The sequence below is a fragment of the Odontesthes bonariensis genome, chromosome 7 (assembly GCF_027942865.1).
Source record: "Odontesthes bonariensis isolate fOdoBon6 chromosome 7, fOdoBon6.hap1, whole genome shotgun sequence".
Taxonomy (NCBI): Eukaryota; Metazoa; Chordata; class Actinopteri; order Atheriniformes; family Atherinopsidae; genus Odontesthes; species Odontesthes bonariensis.
The window spans coordinates 10,812,037-10,830,686 of NC_134512.1; the positions used below are offsets into that span (position 1 = coordinate 10,812,037).

The following is an 18,650-nucleotide window of genomic DNA, read 5'->3' on the forward strand; positions in this document are numbered from 1 at the left end:
ATATAAAACTTATGACGTATATGGCCGCCGGACGATGTAAACACAAGCAGTAAGATGTCCGCCTTTTTTTATTGATATTATCCAATATTCCAATGTACGCATGTTCACACTACAATGCAGACAAGCTAATATTTCACATTTTTGTATCAAGATATACAACAGCAATTTGGCTTATTCAGTTCAGTCGGTGCTGTTTTTAACTGCATTATTCAGTTTGGCCTTAAATGAACCAATTTATCAACTTTTAAAGCCAGACATCACATCATCAGTACTATTAACCACAAAATATATTTTAAAAAACCTATTCAACTGAGAAATGCACTTCCATCATATGTGACTGCAATTGTACATCTGCTTTAATTGATATGTTTAAAGTGCAAACCTGCTTTTTACTGTTAACAGGATTGTGATGGCATCTTTGTGTTTTACAAGGCATGATCGCAGTCTCTCCAGTTTCACAAAAATTGATCACATTCTCCTGAAAGTCAATATCCTTTTGAGTGTGGGGGCCTTTGACCCAGGTTATTCACTTTTTACCCAAATTTAATCCACATAGTGCACCTCAGCCTGGAGCTCCTTGGTGATGTACCCGATAAGAGCAGCTGTAAGCTGCTGCTTCAGTGCGACGTTGCCCATCACCAGAGTGGTAAGCTGAATCAGATCTGTCCACTGGATGTCTCCCATGATGGCCATGACATCATCATAAAGCTTACGTTGCTGCTGGGGGTTCAGCTCCATTATGATCTGAGGCAGCGGTTTGAATTGCCCGCTGGTCATCCAGCAGCCAAGGAGGCCTCCCACTGCACCACCTACAGGGGAGGAGAGGTTCAAGGTTGTGAAATGATGATTCAGTATTGATTAGATTTCAAACGGTTATCCACAAGTAAGAGAATATGTTGTATTTTTCCACTCACCCACAGCAATACCCAGGGGACCACCAATCAATCCTCCAGCAAAGGCGAGTCCTCCAGCGGCTGCTGCTCCCTTCCCCGAGCCTTTCACTGTGGCCTTAATCTGCTGATTGGCAGATAACTCACAACAAAGCTTCATGACATCATTAATTCGTTGGCCCATTCTGTGAATCAGAGTTAATATTTTAAACATGATATAGCTCTCTTTCTGTGACAGCAGATCTCAACAGTTCGATGTTGGGACAGTGAATGAGAAATTAATAAAAGAATTAGCTATTTGGATCAGTTAGTGCCAACTCGCCTGACCAAAGTTCACAAGACCTTGTAAAAACCCAAAGTTCTACTTCAAATGAACTTTTAGCGATGATTTGGCTGCCACAGATCTGGTCAAATATAGCTTTCCAAATCCTTTGTTTTTATATATACATACCATTTTGAGTAGAGTGTATGTCCACATATTTCCATAATTAAAAAATAATTAAATAATATTCTAAACTCCTTGAAACATTTTTACGTTAGAGTTTTTCTGTCACTGCAACTATAGATTTGCGGGACGTTATATATCTCTTTATTTCTTATTCTGTTTTTTGAGAGCTGATTTTTGTTTTTTCAGACTAGCTGTAATATTAAATCTATTTCATTGGTAGTTGTTTTTTTCTATGTTTCTATGTGCTGCTGTACTGAACTGCAGAAGACATAGGAATGTGAAAAAACAGGAGCTTATGTGCGAAGGTGTAACACCTACCGATTCAATGAAACCCCTTTAATTTCACTTTCATTTACTGCCAGGTAAAAGCAGACAAAAAAAAGTCATCAACAAAGGTGTAACTACAACTTCTTTCACTATTTATATGTTGTCAGTGACTTTTTTTTATTTTGAGGACCATATAACTTATAGATGTGATAAAAAAAAAAAAAAACATGTTTACACTACACAATTACACAAATTACAAAAGAATTGATTATAAACGGTAATAACTTACTGAAGTAATCATTTTTAGAAAATTCCAAGGTCTTCTTTCAGGCAGAAAATTGTTTAGGGGATTATGGATTTGATAAACAATGTACCGTGAGAAAGAAGCGATTAATGAGGAACAGAAGCAAATGAAAAGGTAATTAACTTAGACTCAAATGGTCAAATATTATGTCTACAGATCTCTCTCTCCCTCTCTCACTCACATATATATGTAAATATATATACACATACTACATGACACAAATAACGAGACCTGTGACTTCATATGTGTATAACGAGACCTGTGACTTCATATGTGTATAACGAGACCTGTGACTTCATATGTGTATGAGACGTCCCTTTTCACAAATAAGCTTTTCAAAATCACTTCGTGATATTCACACAGCATTGTATAAAGGACGTGCGACTAGTTAAACTACATATATCGAAATAAAACACACTTTGATATATTCTAATGTTAATCTACTAATAAACAACACGTTATTAGCTCTTATTGCATCAGAAAACATTTCAAAAGCTAACTCTAACATTGTGATTCTGCAGCTTCTTTTTACAAAATAACACTGCTCGTTCTGAATGCGGTAGTAACCAAAGAAAACTATATGTACATACCTTATTGTATAACGAAATCCTCATAGATATCTAAAGAGCTTATTTCTTATATGTTACTAGAAGTTCGACTCTATACTACCGGCTAAACATGATTTTTGAGCTTGTTACCTTTATCAGGGTAACATGCCGCAATGCCTGATGGGAGCAGCTACAATGATGCGTTCATGGAAATCTGACTAATTCTAAATTTTGCCTCTGATCCTTGATGTGCATTAGTGCTCAAGTTACAGCAAGTGACATTTTTTTGTTCTTGTGTAACACAAATTTAATCTTATATTATAATAGCTATAACTGATTCAGCCATTTGTTTTCACTTGTATAACATAGGCTTTACCTTTTGTTAAAGCCTGATGTGTTTCCTGAAGTGCTATAATCGGTGTTGAAAAGTAGATTTAACAATGAACAGTTCATCTTTTCAAAGAGTAGGTTTTCTATCTACCCCCTTCACATTTACCTTTAGTTTCATGTTGATTCTTTGAATGTATAAACGGAATGCAAGCACACTGAATCACACATGTGAAAGTAAAAGTAAAAGTAGAAAAACAGGAAGAATGTGAGTACTCTCACACACAGCTAGAGACTAGGAGGATCAGTGATTAGTTTTAATAATAGGACAGAACATAAAACTGTCCAATAAATCTAAACTGTTCTCCAAAGAAGGCTACATGCTCGTTAAGATGTTCGTTTTCAGGATGAATTAAGAATTAACTTGACATTGATGTCGTCTTTTGATATATTGAATATGAATTTAGAGTTATTGACTGATAGCTTTGTGTATCAAGAGAGGCATAAAACGTTACATATTTTCTGGCAAGGCAATGTTGCTTTGCATGATACCTTTCCATGGTAAAGCAAGTCCAAGTGACCAATGACAATTTAAAGTCACAATTATTACTTATATGTTGATCAACCTTTGCTGAAAGTAATACTTTTCAACAGATATGTAGTTATGATTATCTCTTTTTAAAAAGTATTTAAAGTATGTATATATTTTTTTATACATACTTATTTTAAGAAACATTTGCACTTGTTTTTAATAAAATAATAGTCATTTTAAGATCTCTACACCACAATAAATGGTCAATTGTTGGTATGTTTTAATGGGTGTATTTACAATAACGCTGTCATTTTTTTCTGTTTAAAAATCACTCGATAGCGTTGTTTAGAACCTCTGCGCGTGCTATTTCCGACTGCAAACAAAAGCAACAACAGCAGCCAATGAACATGAAACAATAAGGGGGCTGGACTCATGGACGGTTTTTAAACTACACTCGCTCGTCACAACTGTTCGTGGTTTTGTTTTTTGTATGTGACCCATTTTGTGTTTATAGACTTAAATATTACCCGGAAATGTTTGTGAAGCTCACAGGTCGAGTCGGACAGGTTTAATGCCTTCCCCGTGTTGGCTGACAGCTGAAGCTCACGGTGGTTGCCAGTAATTGTGTGTTGGCTTGTGCGGCTGGGTTTGAATTCATTAGAGTGTTTACATGCGTGCAAGCGTTCACATTTACCCAGGGTACACCGGGAGACACAGTGGAGCAGCGGCGTCAAGCTCTACTTATTACGTAGTCAAACGGAAATGAGTTTGGTGTTTTTTTTTATTAAAAGTACGGAACGAGAGCTGAGGACAGAAGAGAGCTCAAGTGTATTATTCTACAAATACTAATTGATAAATTCCATATGTGTGTAATTCATATATGCTCTATTAAATTAATTTGGAAGTTGTGCCGATTATGCTGCAAAACTGTTTATTATAGTTCGTTATTTATTATAATTTTGAAAATAATATGACATCATTTTGTTTTTCCTATTTCACTGAGATGGAATTATGTACTTTATTTTGTGATTGTGTGGAAAGGCTGCACATTTAATATTTAATCACTAAACTGTCCCAAATCCATCAACTTTAAGGGCTATATCTAGGCTCACTATTTGTGTTTCCGTCATGATTTATATGAGGGGGGGGGGGGGGGGTTGACCTTTCTGTAAAACATGTTAATCATCATTATGGGAGTGGCAATATCTTTTCCAAATAAGTTCTGAAATGTGGAGGCAAAATCACGTTTTCAATGTGTCAAAAGGAAACTCCTGTGAACCCTTCTCATTGTGCATGCGCAATTCAAAGTTGGTGCAAGAGCACCAACTGTGAATATAACATCTGCTCAGCCAACTGCTGTTAACACAATACTTTTGTGCAGCATTTCAGTTCAGTTGAAGTGGTTTTACTTTTCATGAAATTACATACATTTTTTTTCGTTTGTTTTACCAAATGATTTAATTTTTTCTTTTGTATATCTTTTGTATACCAAGACCCATTTAAGTTGGTCTTTTAGTTTATTTAAACTACATTTAAATAGGAATGTTTTATTTTGAAAGGGGCACCCGGATATATCACCGGTGCTGCTGTTGTCCTGGTGACGGACTGAGGTACATGGCGCAGCGAGAGTGACGGGAAGTATTTGCTAATCTTTGGATCTTGAAACCGTGGATATTTTTGGAAATCATGCAGAAATCCTGAAATGAGAGTGTGAAATGATATCACCTTCGAAAGTGTGGATAACCATCACTGCCCTATTGATGAATACGTGCAGAACGGGTCTCAGGAATAGCTGCTGTTGCATTCATAAACACTTCTTTAGGACTCACAACAACCCCTGAGCTTTGTTTTGGGGGTCACTAAACACCACAAAATATCGTTGTGCACGTGGGCTGACAATGGCTGAAAAAGGTAAAATGAATGTGGAGCATCTCGGTGGAATTGCAAGGCTCCGTAAGGAACACAAAAAGGTAATTTGAATTGTTGACACTAAACATGTTTGCCTGCAAGTGAAACCTCGGATGTTAGCCACAGTCAGCTACTCGCCACGCGGTTGGTTCAGTTGAAGACTTTGAAACACGAGTGCGTCTGCTGAAGTGCTTTCCAGTGCATTTACACACGCCTGTGCACTAATTGTGGCATATGTCACATTTATAAGTTATAAGCTTTGGTTGTTTAACTCTGTTTTCCAGGAGCCCCCGTCGTTGCAACCCCTCACGTGACCTAGTTCTTATTTATATGCAGGAGGGGTAATTTAGGTTAGTTTATTGTTTGCTTGTAGGGAACATTGGCTTTCAGGCTAAGGGAAACGAACGTCTTGAATAACTGGTTAATAATTTATCAGCCAGCGAATGGAAGTTGGATAAGGTTGTAGCCTGAATTCTACAAGTCTACGCCCCCCGCAGGCGTGCTATTCTGACCGGAAGTTGAAAGATTACGTTAGTATGATGAAAAAAAAGTTAAATTATGTTTCTGCACCGCTCACTTTTATTGTCCAGTATTCACATGATCACATACCTTGCATGTTGATCGAGCTTGGGACTTACAGACAGCCTGCACAAATTTATCAACCTCACGACCCCCCTTTCGGGCTGGATTGCAGATGTCCTGACCATTGTTTGACCATTGTGATGTTGTCATGTCAGCTGTCTTTCTTCGTCCACTTTCCTCCAATGGTTGGACAAATGATCTGCTTTAACTACTGATTTTATCTGATTATATCAATTGTTCTTATTTCTTTCTTTTTTGTTTAAAATTTAAATCGTGCTTTTTATTTTAATGTATTTGTAAAGCACTTTGAATCGCCTTGTAGTTGAATTGTGCTGTACAAATAAACTTGCCTTGCCTTGCCTTGCCTTGCTTCCACCCATGTGACAATTCTATAACTTTGGCAGAATGTACGATGCTTTTGTGTAAGTAATTCAGTTTTAGTCAGGTGAAACCGCTTTTCAGAAATGAAATCTGAGGTAAGAATGCAGCTGACATTTCCCCATGATTTCCTGAAGGTGTTTTATTGTTGACAGAAGTTTGTTTTGACTTGGATTTGGATTTTAAGCTGAAATTGTCTGTCCTAAAACAGGTGGTGACAGGCTGCGAGAGTCGGATTCAGCACTGGTAAGCGTCACAAAGTCTTAAGAGTTGCTCGTGTTTGGAAATGTTTAAATATGTTTTTGTATCGGTACAAAACATAGGCACAGAAACAACATGCATGTCATTCCAAATCATTCTGAAGCGTTCTATTATTCATCTGCACAAGCACTGTTGCAGCTAAGAGAGAGCAACCCTCTGCCAGGTTTGTATTTGGTTAACTTTGAAGTCTCTGCACACTCCATACAAAGATATGCACATATTTTGTCTTATGGCCTGCTGAACGGGATTAGGCCTGCTTCCTATGATCACAAATAAAAACAAAAAAAATTGGGACGGTAGAGCAAATTTAAAAAAAAAAAGCAAGCAAGAATAAATGAAAGAAATCTAATTTGACAAAAGAGCACAAAATTTAGTTTATTTCTTTTTCATTGGAGACAATATGAAGATGTTTTATTTCATTTTTTAATATACAACATATTTGGCCTGCAACACATTCATAAGAATAGTTGGAAGGGTGGGGGCCAATTGGGGCTTGTTATAATTTGAAAAAAAAGATAGATAACGTTTTAAACAAGTGTTTTGTACAAAATCAGTACAAAAGGCTGAGTCTCTGAGGAGCAAATATATGTGCTGGGATCTTCAGTTTGTCAGTAAACTTAATAAAAGTTTTAACCAAAACAGTTTTCATCCAAAAGATTGGAAACCAGCTTCAGTGTATAATAGCAATCGATTCAACGAATGTGAATTGTTTAGCTGTACGTTATGGAGTTATTACTATGTGTTATTATTATGTCTGAGAATTTATTTTTTTTTTAACATTTTCCCTATCGTTTCTTCTTTTTCTGATTTGTGGATGAGATTTTTGACCAAAAACACCGAATGTATTTGCACCCCATTAGACGCCTTCTCAGTTTAAAAATAGGCCTTTTTTTTTTCTTTTTTTTTTAAGAATATTTTCTCACTTGTCATTGTAGGGAAACGACTCACGATATGGTTGGTATTAACAGAAAAAACTGTGACACTGCGCAAACCTCCAGGCCCTGGAGACTGAGGCCGCTAGAGATAGAATTCAACCATGGTTAATTTTGTTATCTTCACTTTTGCTTTTCTTGCTTTGAATTGTCAAAAAAAAGGAGGATTAATGTCGGCAAAGTTAACAGAATGATGGGTAGATGTCTCTCAGGCACAGTGTATCCCAGTTCTCTTGTTTTCTTATGTGCACACAAAGCTCTTATTTCTGAGGAGCGAAGAGGGAGCTCTCAGAAGTCGTGATCATAATCATAATTCGCAGCAGACTCCTGAGCCCTTTTATCAGAAATTTGTTATTGGATGCTGCAGTGATTTTACTGTTCTGACTTTACATCAGCACTTTGCCACGGTTTTCTTCCTAGGAAAATGCAGATACTGCTGAGGTACAAGGTCCAAGTTTAGATTAATTTGTATTCTGATTCACGGTTTTGTTCGAATTGCTGGATCTGTACTAAGCGTGCATCTGGTTAATTAAAGAGTCGGAGCTTTTCAATGAATGCGCAAACATTCCGGTTGTTTGCTTTTGTGGAGGATTGACTCTGCTGGTATTGGTATGCATGTGTCCTTGTTATAGAGTACAGCACGTGCATTGTGATGCAAATCCAGAGAACGACAACAACAAAAAAAAAAAAAAATCATATAAGCCGTTTGCTAACAAAACAGTGGGAGTCAGCTCAGAGGAAAGGATGTCTCGTTTCCTTGCAGACATATCTCCTCGTTTCCTCTTTCACTGCGAATTTTCAATCTTTGTGCCCCCTGTTGGAGGGACAAAGAAAAGTGACGGAAATGTGGATGTGATTAAGGCCACATTTACACATAGCCGGGTATTTAGAGAAACGAATATTTCCCCCCCTCCGTTTTCAATAATAACATTGTGCACACAACATCGTTTTCAAAAAACATGTCATTTACATCAACCCGCATAAATACGCCGTCAAGCGCCATAATAACTATGCCAAACCTATTGGCGGCAGTGTAGGGAAAGGAATAAAGCCATGCAAGCCAATCAAAATCCTCAGAATCGAGGACTTTCGTCATGTGAAGGAGGAGATAACGCGAGCAAATATCACAACAAAACTGAAGGCAATAAGAGGGAAATATAGACAGTCAGTGGATACTGGACGCAGGAGCAGCCACGGAAGAGTGGTGCTCCTCTATTTTGAACTGTGCGAGCAGGTTTGGGGTGGCAAATGCAATAAGGCCAGAATCGTTTGCACAAACGTAAAAATTAGTAGAACTTTAACATCATCCATGATAATCCTGATCAGTAGCCAAACAAACTGTAAAGGCGCTCTCATGACGTTAAGCATTTTCTGGCGCATAATGTGACGTTTAAGAACCTAAAGCGCCGTTTCTCTCAGTTGACACGGCAACACATAACCGGCGTTATCAGAAATCTCCACTTTGGCCGGAGGTTTTAGAAATAATCGTTTTCTGTGATTAAAAACGGGGTTTTGGTGTAAATGAGAGGCCAAACCGCAGGAAAATATCTGCGTCTTCCTATCGTGTAAACGGGGCCTAAGTCATTCGAGATGTGCTTTACGTCCAGGCCTTTCAAGACTGCGGAGCTCCTTGCTCATAGATTGAATTGAACCACCGGTGTGGGTGAAATGTGACTTTAAAGGAACTTTACAAAAGTGCAACCTTATTAAACGAAGTACATTTTTTATTGAGTGCAGTGGGTTCCACTCAATAGTAGTATTGATCACACGGTGGGGTGTGTGAGCAGTTATTTCAGGCAGAACATTAGCTCTGACTTCTTGTGCGACAGTGAAAGGTATGTAGATGGAAGTAATAAATGATGGTCATTCGTAAAAGAGTCTGTTTTCTTTTTTTTTTCAAACAGATGTTTATAAAAGCTTGATCTATGTTCGAGTGTCTTTGTAATAGCTGCCCCACTGTTGGTCTTGAAGGAGCCAGCCATGGGAGGCCCACACAGGTGATTTCACTTACTGCTGATTAGAGCTCTTGTTAAAGACTCGGTGGGTTTGCACAGACTGTAATTGAAATCCTCCCCACTCTCCAGTTAGCTTTCGTTCCACCTATTAGGGTGTGACAAATTACACCTTTATTATTCCGACTCCTAAATTAACGCGGTGACTTTATTTAGTTGTTTTTATTCTCCTGTAATGGTCTAATTTGTTCGAATAAATGGAAAACACTAATGAGCTTGTGTGTGTAGAGCTCTTAATACCAGAAAACTGAGCGGCAAAATGGAGTAATATTGCTGTCATCGGTTTGTGAATTAAACTGTGATGATTGTCAGGCCGTATTATTGGACTGTGTGTCCAGTGTTAATGCTTTTGTATCTAAACTCAGCACTTGCTGTGCAGCAAGCAACTTTTGATGGTTTTGATGGACTATTTAAGACCCAAAGGGGAAGTTAGTTTTTTTTTTCTTTACACCTGGACCTTATTTCTGGCATAGAATACATTCATCTACTCACCGATAACAGTTTGGTGAAAGTCGGCATCCTTCGGAAGATATTTAGATTACTCGAGATCCGAGTGTATCTATATAACAGGAGAGAACAGGGAATAGACAATACAGCCTCTAAATAAGACATTATCTGTCTTTATTTCACCAATACTTTAAGACGAATGAATGAATGAACGCGTACTATTGCACTGTTAGCTCATAGCTGCCGTGCTGTTGTTATCCGGGGCTATCGGGGGGCTTATAGGAAGCTTTCTACACATGCGTCTAGTGGGATGACTTCATCGATGCGCACCGCTGCAGCACAGCACAGCAAAAACTAACTTCTCCTTTAACAGTGTGATGTTGAGCAGCGGACCAGAACAAACTATTGTTAATTTGTATTATTTACACCTATGTTTTTTTTCTTCTGTAACTATCAGAATATTCTCAGTGTAACAGACAAAAGTGTTTGTGGCACTTGGCGTCTTTTGTATTTTGGGTATTCATGTACAAGACGTTAGCATTGTTCTTTTCTTGGATTTTAAAGTTACCATTAATGTGCTCTCTTTCACACATTTACAAAGAGTCTGTAAAGGGGAGGAATATTAACTTGTGTCAAGTGCTTTTTGATGCATCATTCTTTGAACCTTCTATATGATCCTTGCTGTAAAAAGCTGTGCAACTTAAGCCAGGCTGAGTAGTTTATAAGGACAAGGCTGACTACAGCTGCGGCTGAGGAGAATATCTTTGATAGGGAGAAAAACTTAAAGCGGCACTATGCAACTTTCAGTAATACGGGGTTTGTTTACCATGCAATACACACCCCAAAGCTGTAGGGGGAGCTCCGTAGAAAATAAGGCGACAGTCTAGCCACATTATATATTACTACTCTAGAAGCTAACCACATTCAATTTAGCCGTCGACAGCTAATGGAGAGAGGTGTGTCTTATCAGGCTCCCTGGCTCGGCTCAGAGCCCTTTAGACCTGCCGTGAAGCAGTAGTTCTCGGCTCTCGTGTGTCGCGAGACTTCCAGAGGTAAACAAAGCACGCGGCGCCACAGGCAAAGTTGCAAGCGCTGTTTCGGGCTAGGGCCATCAGATGGAGATGGAAATGTCACCGTTTTCATCAGAACAGGTCAGCCAAGCTATCTGATGATTGCCAAGCAATTTTATGACCATGAAAAAGTTGCATAGTGCCGCTTTAATTTAAGAGTAACTTCACGTATTGCTCTTTTCTCTTTCATTTAAGAAAGCATCGTAGCTTTACTCTGTTGTTTGAGTTTTTTGTTGCCCACCTACAAATAAATAACAGTGACATCTTGTGGCTGCACTAGGTTTTTTTTTTTTTTGCTTCCCTTTCCAAACTGTCACCAAATATAGAAATCAATTAAGCCAATCTGCAAAGCAGTGGTTCCTGAAGAGGGCCTTGGCTTTAAGTGATGAAGTCATTCATTTGACTCGTTGTTTAATTAATTTGCAGGAAGAAGTTATCAGGCGACTATGAAGCCCTAAATGACCGCCTCAAAACCCTACCAGATCAGCTATCTTATGACATCATGGTGAGCGCTAACTTTGTTTAAATGTATTGTTAGCTTAACAGAAACTTGAGCTTAAATACTCCCATCACTGAAAGTTGTATTTTTTCTATTTGCTCTACTTTCACGTCCACTTTCTTCCACCTGCTTTCTTTGACCTATTTCTCTTTTGTTCTGCTTCCCACCCCACCCAACTGTACCGTGAGCAGGTGCCATTTGGCCCTTTGGCCTTCATGCCTGGGAAGCTGGTGCACACCAACGAGGTCACAGTGTTGCTGGGTGACAACTGGTTCTCTAAGTGCTCTGCCAAGCAAGCTCAAAAGATCGTCGATCACAGGATGAAGTGTGAGTGTCGTTTCCTGTCTTCTCTGAAAAGACATCATTACGTGATTTTTAAAGAAATCTCTCAACACTGCGGATCATCCAGCAGAGGGTGGTGGTGCATCACGTCTAGATAGCTTGTCTGAATACTGAAGGGACAAACTTGCTTCATAACGCTGTGATTTACAACACGGGTCTGCTGTAACACAAATGATGTTTGGAATAACATATGGCACATCTGGTTAAAGACTTGCAAGCTGCAAAGCATATTAACGCACTCAATGGCTGTGCTTCTCCTGCATTCATATGTCACCACCATTACTGCTTTGGTTATAAACGTCAAGATAACAATTCATATCTGTTCCTGTTCTTTGGACAAATCGAATCCCGTCGATGCAGCACTTTTGTGCGGTCTAACACAAAAGGTTGTGCGCAGCTTCGCTACCCTGTTCTTTAACAGTGCTGCTCATTCTAGGTCTGAAAAAATCTCATATCAAGTCAAATGGGCCCAAGCAACGATCTTTGATGTGAACATTATTAGAATGTTTAGTGAAGCAGAAATGTGCTGCCACAGCCCATCCAAACCCCCCCTCCTCCCCTTCTGCTGACCCTGCCCACCCTGCTATTACGGAGCTAAGTGCTGCAATACAAACATAGCTAGCTGAAATGTGTCAGACAGCGGCTGAGTTGTCAGGCCTTCTGTGTTTGACCTTTCCTCACTTCCAGTTGATGCACTGACTGGAGGGGCTCCCGATTGCCATGGAAACAAGGGCCCTCTGCTGCTATTAGTGAAAGGGCTTAATTGTTGTGAAGATTTAATGATCCGGAGTAGTATTCAGGGCAGAAGATATTATGAACTGTTTGTGTCATCATTTTTCTTTTTTTCCCCCTCTGCCCAACTTGTTTAGGATTTTAACTCTTTAGCAGCTGCTTGTCATTATGTCGAATGTTTTATTGATGTCTCTGTACTCGCCTGTATCCATCTTTTGCACATTTTGTTTTGCCAGTCTGCTGTCTTAAATGCTCATAGTCATTGCAATGCATCTGTTTTCTACAGACGTGAAGAAAGAATTAGATGATCTATCCATGACGATGAAAAACTTTGAAGCAAGAGTTGGGTTTGCAAAGGATTTGGAGGCCATGTCAGCAGTATGTTTCATTTTTTCAAATTGTCTCACAGATAAGATGTTCTGTAAGACGTAAGTGGCGACAAATGTATTGACTTTGGCATTCTTGTGCTTTAGGGTAAAGGGGACTATGTCGATATCAGAGAGGAGGCTGAAAACAATGACTCTGTTGTCACCAAAGGTATCTTTGTTAGCCTTTCTACTGACCTCATTTCACTTAATCATGGCTTGTATGTAGGCAAAAACATCCATTAGCATATTGCTGGATTTTGTACCATAGTTAGTGTGTTTTTTTTAAGCATAAAGAATGAATGGATTCCTTTTGTGTCTTGGATGCTTTAACAGGAAAGCAAAGAATAGCTCACAAACCAAATTCTAAGCCCAAGTCGGATGTGGTGTTTGATCTAAAAGAAGAGGATGAGAAGAATAATGAAGAGAGCGGAGACAGAGGCAGAAAAGACATCATGACTGAGGAAGAGTTGTGGGCTCATTTGGATGAACTTGAGAAACTGGAGGAGCATCAAGATGAGCAGGACAGGTATATGAACACATATTTGCTTACTAGCCTCAGTCATTGCACTTTACTTCAGGAAACCTTAAAATGTCTTTCCCTCAGATTATCAGATAATACAGACATGAATGGAGAGGACACATCATCCTCTTCCTCCGAGGAGGAGAAGGAGGGAGATCCTGCATCTCCAGCAAATGGCCTGAGTTTGAAGCCAAGCTGGACTTCTGTGACTCACAGTAAACCGCCACTAACAGACAGGAAAGAGGAAGAAGACTATGAGGAGGAGGAGGAGGAAGGCGACACTTTGCCCACCATCTTCTTCTCTCACACAATCGAACCCAAGAAGGTTTGTGCGATTTTTAAAATGACAAAAAACTTGAAATGTTGACGGATATTAATTCATCTATCCTTTGTTTTAGGTGAGGATAAACACAGGAAAGAACACCACATTGAAGTTTAGTGAGCGGAAAGAGCAGAAGGAACATTCAAAGAGGAAAAAGAAAAATGGCCACAGTAATGGACACTCTCATCATGAACTTCACAAAATCACCACTCCAGCAGACATTTACAGGTAAAAGCAGGCCTTTACACCAAAGTCATTAGATCAATCATGATGAATTTGTTGTGGACCTTTAGATTGATTAAACTGGAGTGTTTGCCTTTTTTCAGGTTGTTTGTGGATGTGAAGAACGGGGAGCCCATCCCAAGGAAGTCCATCCTGAAGTCACGTAGTAGAGAGAACAGTGTGTGCAGCGACACAAGTGAGAGCAGTGCCGCTGACTTCGAAGAGCGCAGGATGATTGGACGCAGCTTTAGTCATGATGACGCAATGCACAGCGACACCAGTGATGGCATTACAGAGGAAGACAGTCCCACCACCGCGCCGCTGCATACCTCCAGCCGTTTTGAGATTAAAGAGAAGGTGGTTATCTTTTCGTTTCTTTGCTATTTTTTCCTTCCAAATGCCTTGTCAGCTGTCTTAGTCCATGTAGTCCTGTAAAGAAGGACTCTGTGATACCCATGTAAAACTAATTTAAAAATTCAGCTCTTTTAAGCTTCAGATCGCTTGTTTATAACTTGAACTTTGACCTTAATGTGGCCGAACAATGATTAAATGTCAGCCACAAGAAGCACAAAGCATTAGCATGTCAACAGCAGAAACTTTCTGTTCCAGGTTAGTTACAGTGAGGTGAAAGTGACACCAACACCAGTTTTCTCACATTTAGTTCTATCTTTGTCTCTTGCTTAGGCATTTTCAGGTACAGTGGTAGAAAAGGACCCAATGCCTTCTGCTGTCCCCCATCTGACCATTGTTCCACCAGCTCTGCCAACCATTCTCGAGAGGAAACAGGAGGAGGTAGCACCTGATGTTGCCCCAAATCAACAGGTGCCAAAGAAGGTGTCGAAGTTCAAAGCTGCCAGGCTGCAACAAATGTGACTTTTAATGAAGAAAATCTTCTTCATCGAGCCTTTTTTCTGTCGTCTTTTAACTGGTTAACAGAACAAAAACAAACCACTCTCACCTTTGTTTTGCTCGTCTTGCCCCCACTTACACCTCTAATCGCAGCGGGTTCCTTTCATTCATTCATAGAAAAAGTACAGTAGCAATATTAATAAATCAGCCATTTTTGTGCGTTTTCTCTTTTGCTTATGTATACTTACAGGACAAAAAGCACTGAACAGTTGTTCACGGTTCTGTTTGGCTGTTAAGCCTTTTGTTGTCTGTCATCAGTTTGCCTACTTGCTGCTCTTCTGTTGATCCATGCTGTTGCCACGTGAATTGGGACTGTAGGCTTTGCCATTTAGGACGAGTTGCCTTGTTTTCTTTCTCTTACAAGTAGAATCAGGAGCCACTAGTTGTGATTTGCCGTTCTTTTTGACCTGCCCATTGAATGTATGTATTTTTTGTGACAAACTATGTTAAGAAAAATATTAATGTAAACTACAATAAAGTAAATGATTTTTAACCACAGGTCGATTTCTTTTTTTGTGTCAGGACAGTAAAAAAATATTTTCCCTGTAGATGTGGATGTCCTTATTCTATTTTTCTGACAGGGTTTTATTGTGTTTCGGACTATCTTACAATCATACTGAGAAGGTGTGCTGCAATTTTTACATACTTTACAGCAATGATGGTTCATTGTAGAAGTTTTTCTGTACAAAGTTTTGTTCTTTAAACAGCTATTACTGAGCTCAGATAGGCATTTCTGATTTATTGTTATTTCTTGTGATTTTTCGGTTATGCATTAAAATTTTAAGAGCTAAAGCACCAACTGAAATTGCAGCCAAACTCTCTAAGGGGGCAATAAGGTTTCATCGATGTTGGATGCCAACGAAACATAAAATGCCCTCTCCAGTTAGTAAACATTTCCAAGGAATTTCCAAATCAAATTAATTGGCTGTGTTGCAAACGCACCACCACAACTACACTGCAAAATAAGTCTTGAAAGCAAAAACGTAGCTTAAGAAAAGCATTGAATGTAGCACTATTACATGATTTGTATGTCGCCATGAGTAGCTTCCCCTTTGTAGGGTAGAGTGCTATGTGCACATACCACACAGGCAGGTTCAAGCAGTGACCCATAACATAATCACTTCTGTCTTCTTTACCCCATAATTTCCTTTCTCTGTTTTCACTGTGACTTCCCAATAGGTACTGAAAATGCCCGACAAAAGTCCTCAAATAAAATCTTGAACTAAAAGAGACCAAAACTGGTTAAATAGTGCAATAAAATGAATCTTTTTTTGTCTCTGAATCTTAGTAGATCTGAATAAGAAAGTAACAGGTAACAGAGGTGGTATCATACAAATAGGGATTAAAAATTATACTTCAGCACTGAAACTTTTTGGATCTACGTTTCACTGATGATGGGTGCAATAGAAGCCAGACAAAGTTCTAAGGTCTCAGAAGTTGTAATTCAACATCACATGACCACATACCAATAAATGTGGCCTTGGTCAGAATGAATGGAACCCCTTAATTTTAATTACAGAATGTTGGATTTCTTTGAAAAATAAATGCATATTAATCAGTTTGCAAGAGTTTGCAGTTTGCAATTTTTTTTAAATGAAATGCCCATGGTAACAGCAAAGGAAAAAGAAAAATTAGGCATAGACATGAAATAATACAAACACAAAATGTAACCCAGACACCAAATTTGAACATTTAGAACGCACCATGGAAGAAACTTCAGCAACAATACCACCCTCCAGGTGTTTTTGTAGTAATCTAGAAACCTCTTGAACCATTCATTTAAGTCAGGGGTCACAGCTGGCCAGTTTAAATCAGTATATCTTTTTCTTCTTCTGGAGTGTCTGTTGCTCTTTTGCAGTATTGAGATGGATTGTTTCTTATGTAATCCTGTAAGGAGAATTACATTGTTGTTGTATGCAACATACTGCAACAACGTAATTTTCACAAACTGTTGGAAAGCTGGATGTGCATCAGAGAGAGTGGTGTGGTTAAAACCTCCAGAGGTCACCATAAATGTGTTGGTGGGTCTACAGGTGAACTCTTTTTGAAGACAAAAAGGAAAGGAAACACACAGCCAACAGTTAAATATTTTGAGCAGAGAGATGCTCCTTCTCACTGACATGTCCAGAATTACCCCATCTGTTGTTAACAAGCACTGCACTCCCTTTATTTTACTGGTCTGTCTGTGGTTTCTATTGACACATGCAGTCAGAGAGCTTTGTAGAGAGGTGGCAGGGTACATAATATGTTCCTGCAGCCATGCCTCAGTGAAACACATAATACTGCATTCTCGTCAGTTGTACTTTGTCCTCATCAGCACTGTAATCTCTTTACAGTTCATCCACTTTATTTGCTAGTAATCCCACATTTCCATCAAGATCGAGGGAAGAAATTGTTTAAACTTCCTCCCTCTTTCTACAAGGGTAGAGAGGGTAGGTAAAAATCTGCACTTTCACAGAAGAAAGCTCAGTAGAAACTCTCAAGGAGATGCAAAGAAAGACCAGAGTTACTGCAACAGGTTGACACCAGTGCAATGCCACTGTAGAACATTTGTGCTGATCGAAATTTGCTTCAGGTTGTTGTCTTGCTAAAAGACCAAGCCCTTTGCTTCAAACAATGTTTTCTGACATAGTGTAACACATGTTTCTCTTGTTTGTACTCACTGTGGTCACTGTATTGTAAAATACTTTGCATCAATCAAATCATAAGCCTTTTAGCTTTCCAACAGTATACTGCAAGCACCCCTACACAGCACTGTTGAGTCTAAAACATATCATGACCCACCGATTGAACAGATTGAAAGTTAGAATATGTGTGTCTGTACCAGCAGAGGTATGCTGACAGTGAGCTCTGTAAGATCTAAAATGATTTATTTTATTCTTCTTACTATTTTCATGTTGCATCTGTTGTATAGCCTAACTTATAAACTATTCCACACACAATGAGACTCAGGTGAATCTGAAAGGTGTTAATGTTCAATTAATGATATAGTTCGGGCTAATTATTGTATTGTTTCACAGACACCGTAGAAGTGCTGATGTCCTGTTTGTGTTGTTCAGACAACTGACTGTGTGACCACTAAATGTGTTACATTCACTCCAGTTCCGGAGGGAAACACCACAGCCCCACAACATAATAGATATTCGACCATGTTTTACCGTAGGCAGGGTTTTCTTTTGACTATAGAAGATTATTTCAGAAAGACTGTAGCTTATCCGTCAACATTTTTGTAAACATTATCCTTGCTTAATTTTTCATTTCGTTCAGTTCCACAGTTATTAGGTTTTCTATACATTTTTAAGGATTCAAAATTCTTGAGAAATCTTTTTTTTTTTCTACATGCGACTGTTGACACATTGGTGCAGTATGTGAACGCTCAGTTGCTTACAACAATCACAATTATCTCAGATAAATTTGCAGGTAATGGAGGGCATTCTCTTCTTAGTAGACCCTAAAAGACCATCATGTGTAGCTGTATTTTTGTCTATACTTTGAATATCAGCAGGCCAAATGACACACACAACTATTCTTCAGCTTGATTAAAGCCATGGCTTATGGGTTGAAGGGCTATCACTCCCTATTTAGTTAAAAAGTGGGAATGCAGGTTTCTGATAAGACGCTTTTAAACAGGTCCTGAGGTGACTCCCCCTCCTCCCACCCTTTCATCAGGATTAATTCTCCAATATGAAAATCCAGGTAGCATGAGACAGATTAGGCAATGCTTAACATTAGAGTTGTGTTGGTGAGGTGCAGATCAATGGACTTATGTGGGTTAAGCTGCAATGGTATATGCTAGAACATAGCAGAAGTACATTTCAAAGAAATCTAGA

General features: G+C 38.9%; 2 protein-coding genes across 2 annotated transcripts; one reads left to right on the forward strand and one right to left on the reverse strand.

Annotated features, from left to right (window-relative positions):
* Positions 1-50: 50 nt before the first annotated feature.
* Positions 51-2,647, reverse strand: LOC142384622 (protein C19orf12 homolog). Its single transcript, XM_075470917.1, has 3 exons — positions 2,500-2,647; positions 915-1,075; positions 51-809 (listed from the first exon to the last, which is right to left on the reverse strand). Exons 2-3 carry the CDS (start codon positions 1,072-1,074, stop codon positions 544-546), a joined length of 426 nt encoding a protein of 141 aa, XP_075327032.1. The 5' UTR covers position 1,075; positions 2,500-2,647; the 3' UTR covers positions 51-543.
* Positions 2,648-4,901: 2,254 nt separating this feature from the next.
* uri1 (URI1 prefoldin like chaperone) lies at positions 4,902-15,327 on the forward strand. The gene is made up of 11 exons (XM_075469440.1): positions 4,902-5,286; positions 6,396-6,430; positions 11,333-11,411; positions 11,597-11,732; positions 12,766-12,857; positions 12,953-13,016; positions 13,181-13,373; positions 13,452-13,692; positions 13,766-13,917; positions 14,016-14,268; positions 14,596-15,327. Exons 1-11 carry the CDS (start codon positions 5,215-5,217, stop codon positions 14,782-14,784), a joined length of 1,506 nt encoding a protein of 501 aa, XP_075325555.1. The 5' UTR covers positions 4,902-5,214; the 3' UTR covers positions 14,785-15,327.
* Positions 15,328-18,650: the final 3,323 nt, after the last annotated feature.

Excerpts from the sequence above, each read along its gene's own strand:
- uri1 (XM_075469440.1), top strand. The coding sequence starts at position 5,215 with ATGGCTGAAAAAGGTAAAATGAATGTGGAGCATCTCGGTGGAATTGCA. Across the intron at positions 6,431-11,332 it reads GAGAGTCGGATTCAGCACTG|GAAGAAGTTATCAGGCGACT; the intron begins GTAAGCGTCACA and ends ATTAATTTGCAG. Across the intron at positions 13,374-13,451 it reads CATCAAGATGAGCAGGACAG|ATTATCAGATAATACAGACA; the intron begins GTATATGAACAC and ends TCTTTCCCTCAG.
- LOC142384622 (XM_075470917.1), bottom strand. The coding sequence starts at position 1,074 with ATGGGCCAACGAATTAATGATGTCATGAAGCTTTGTTGTGAGTTATCT. Across the intron at positions 810-914 it reads TCCCCTGGGTATTGCTGTGG|GTGGTGCAGTGGGAGGCCTC; the intron begins GTGAGTGGAAAA and ends CCTCCCCTGTAG.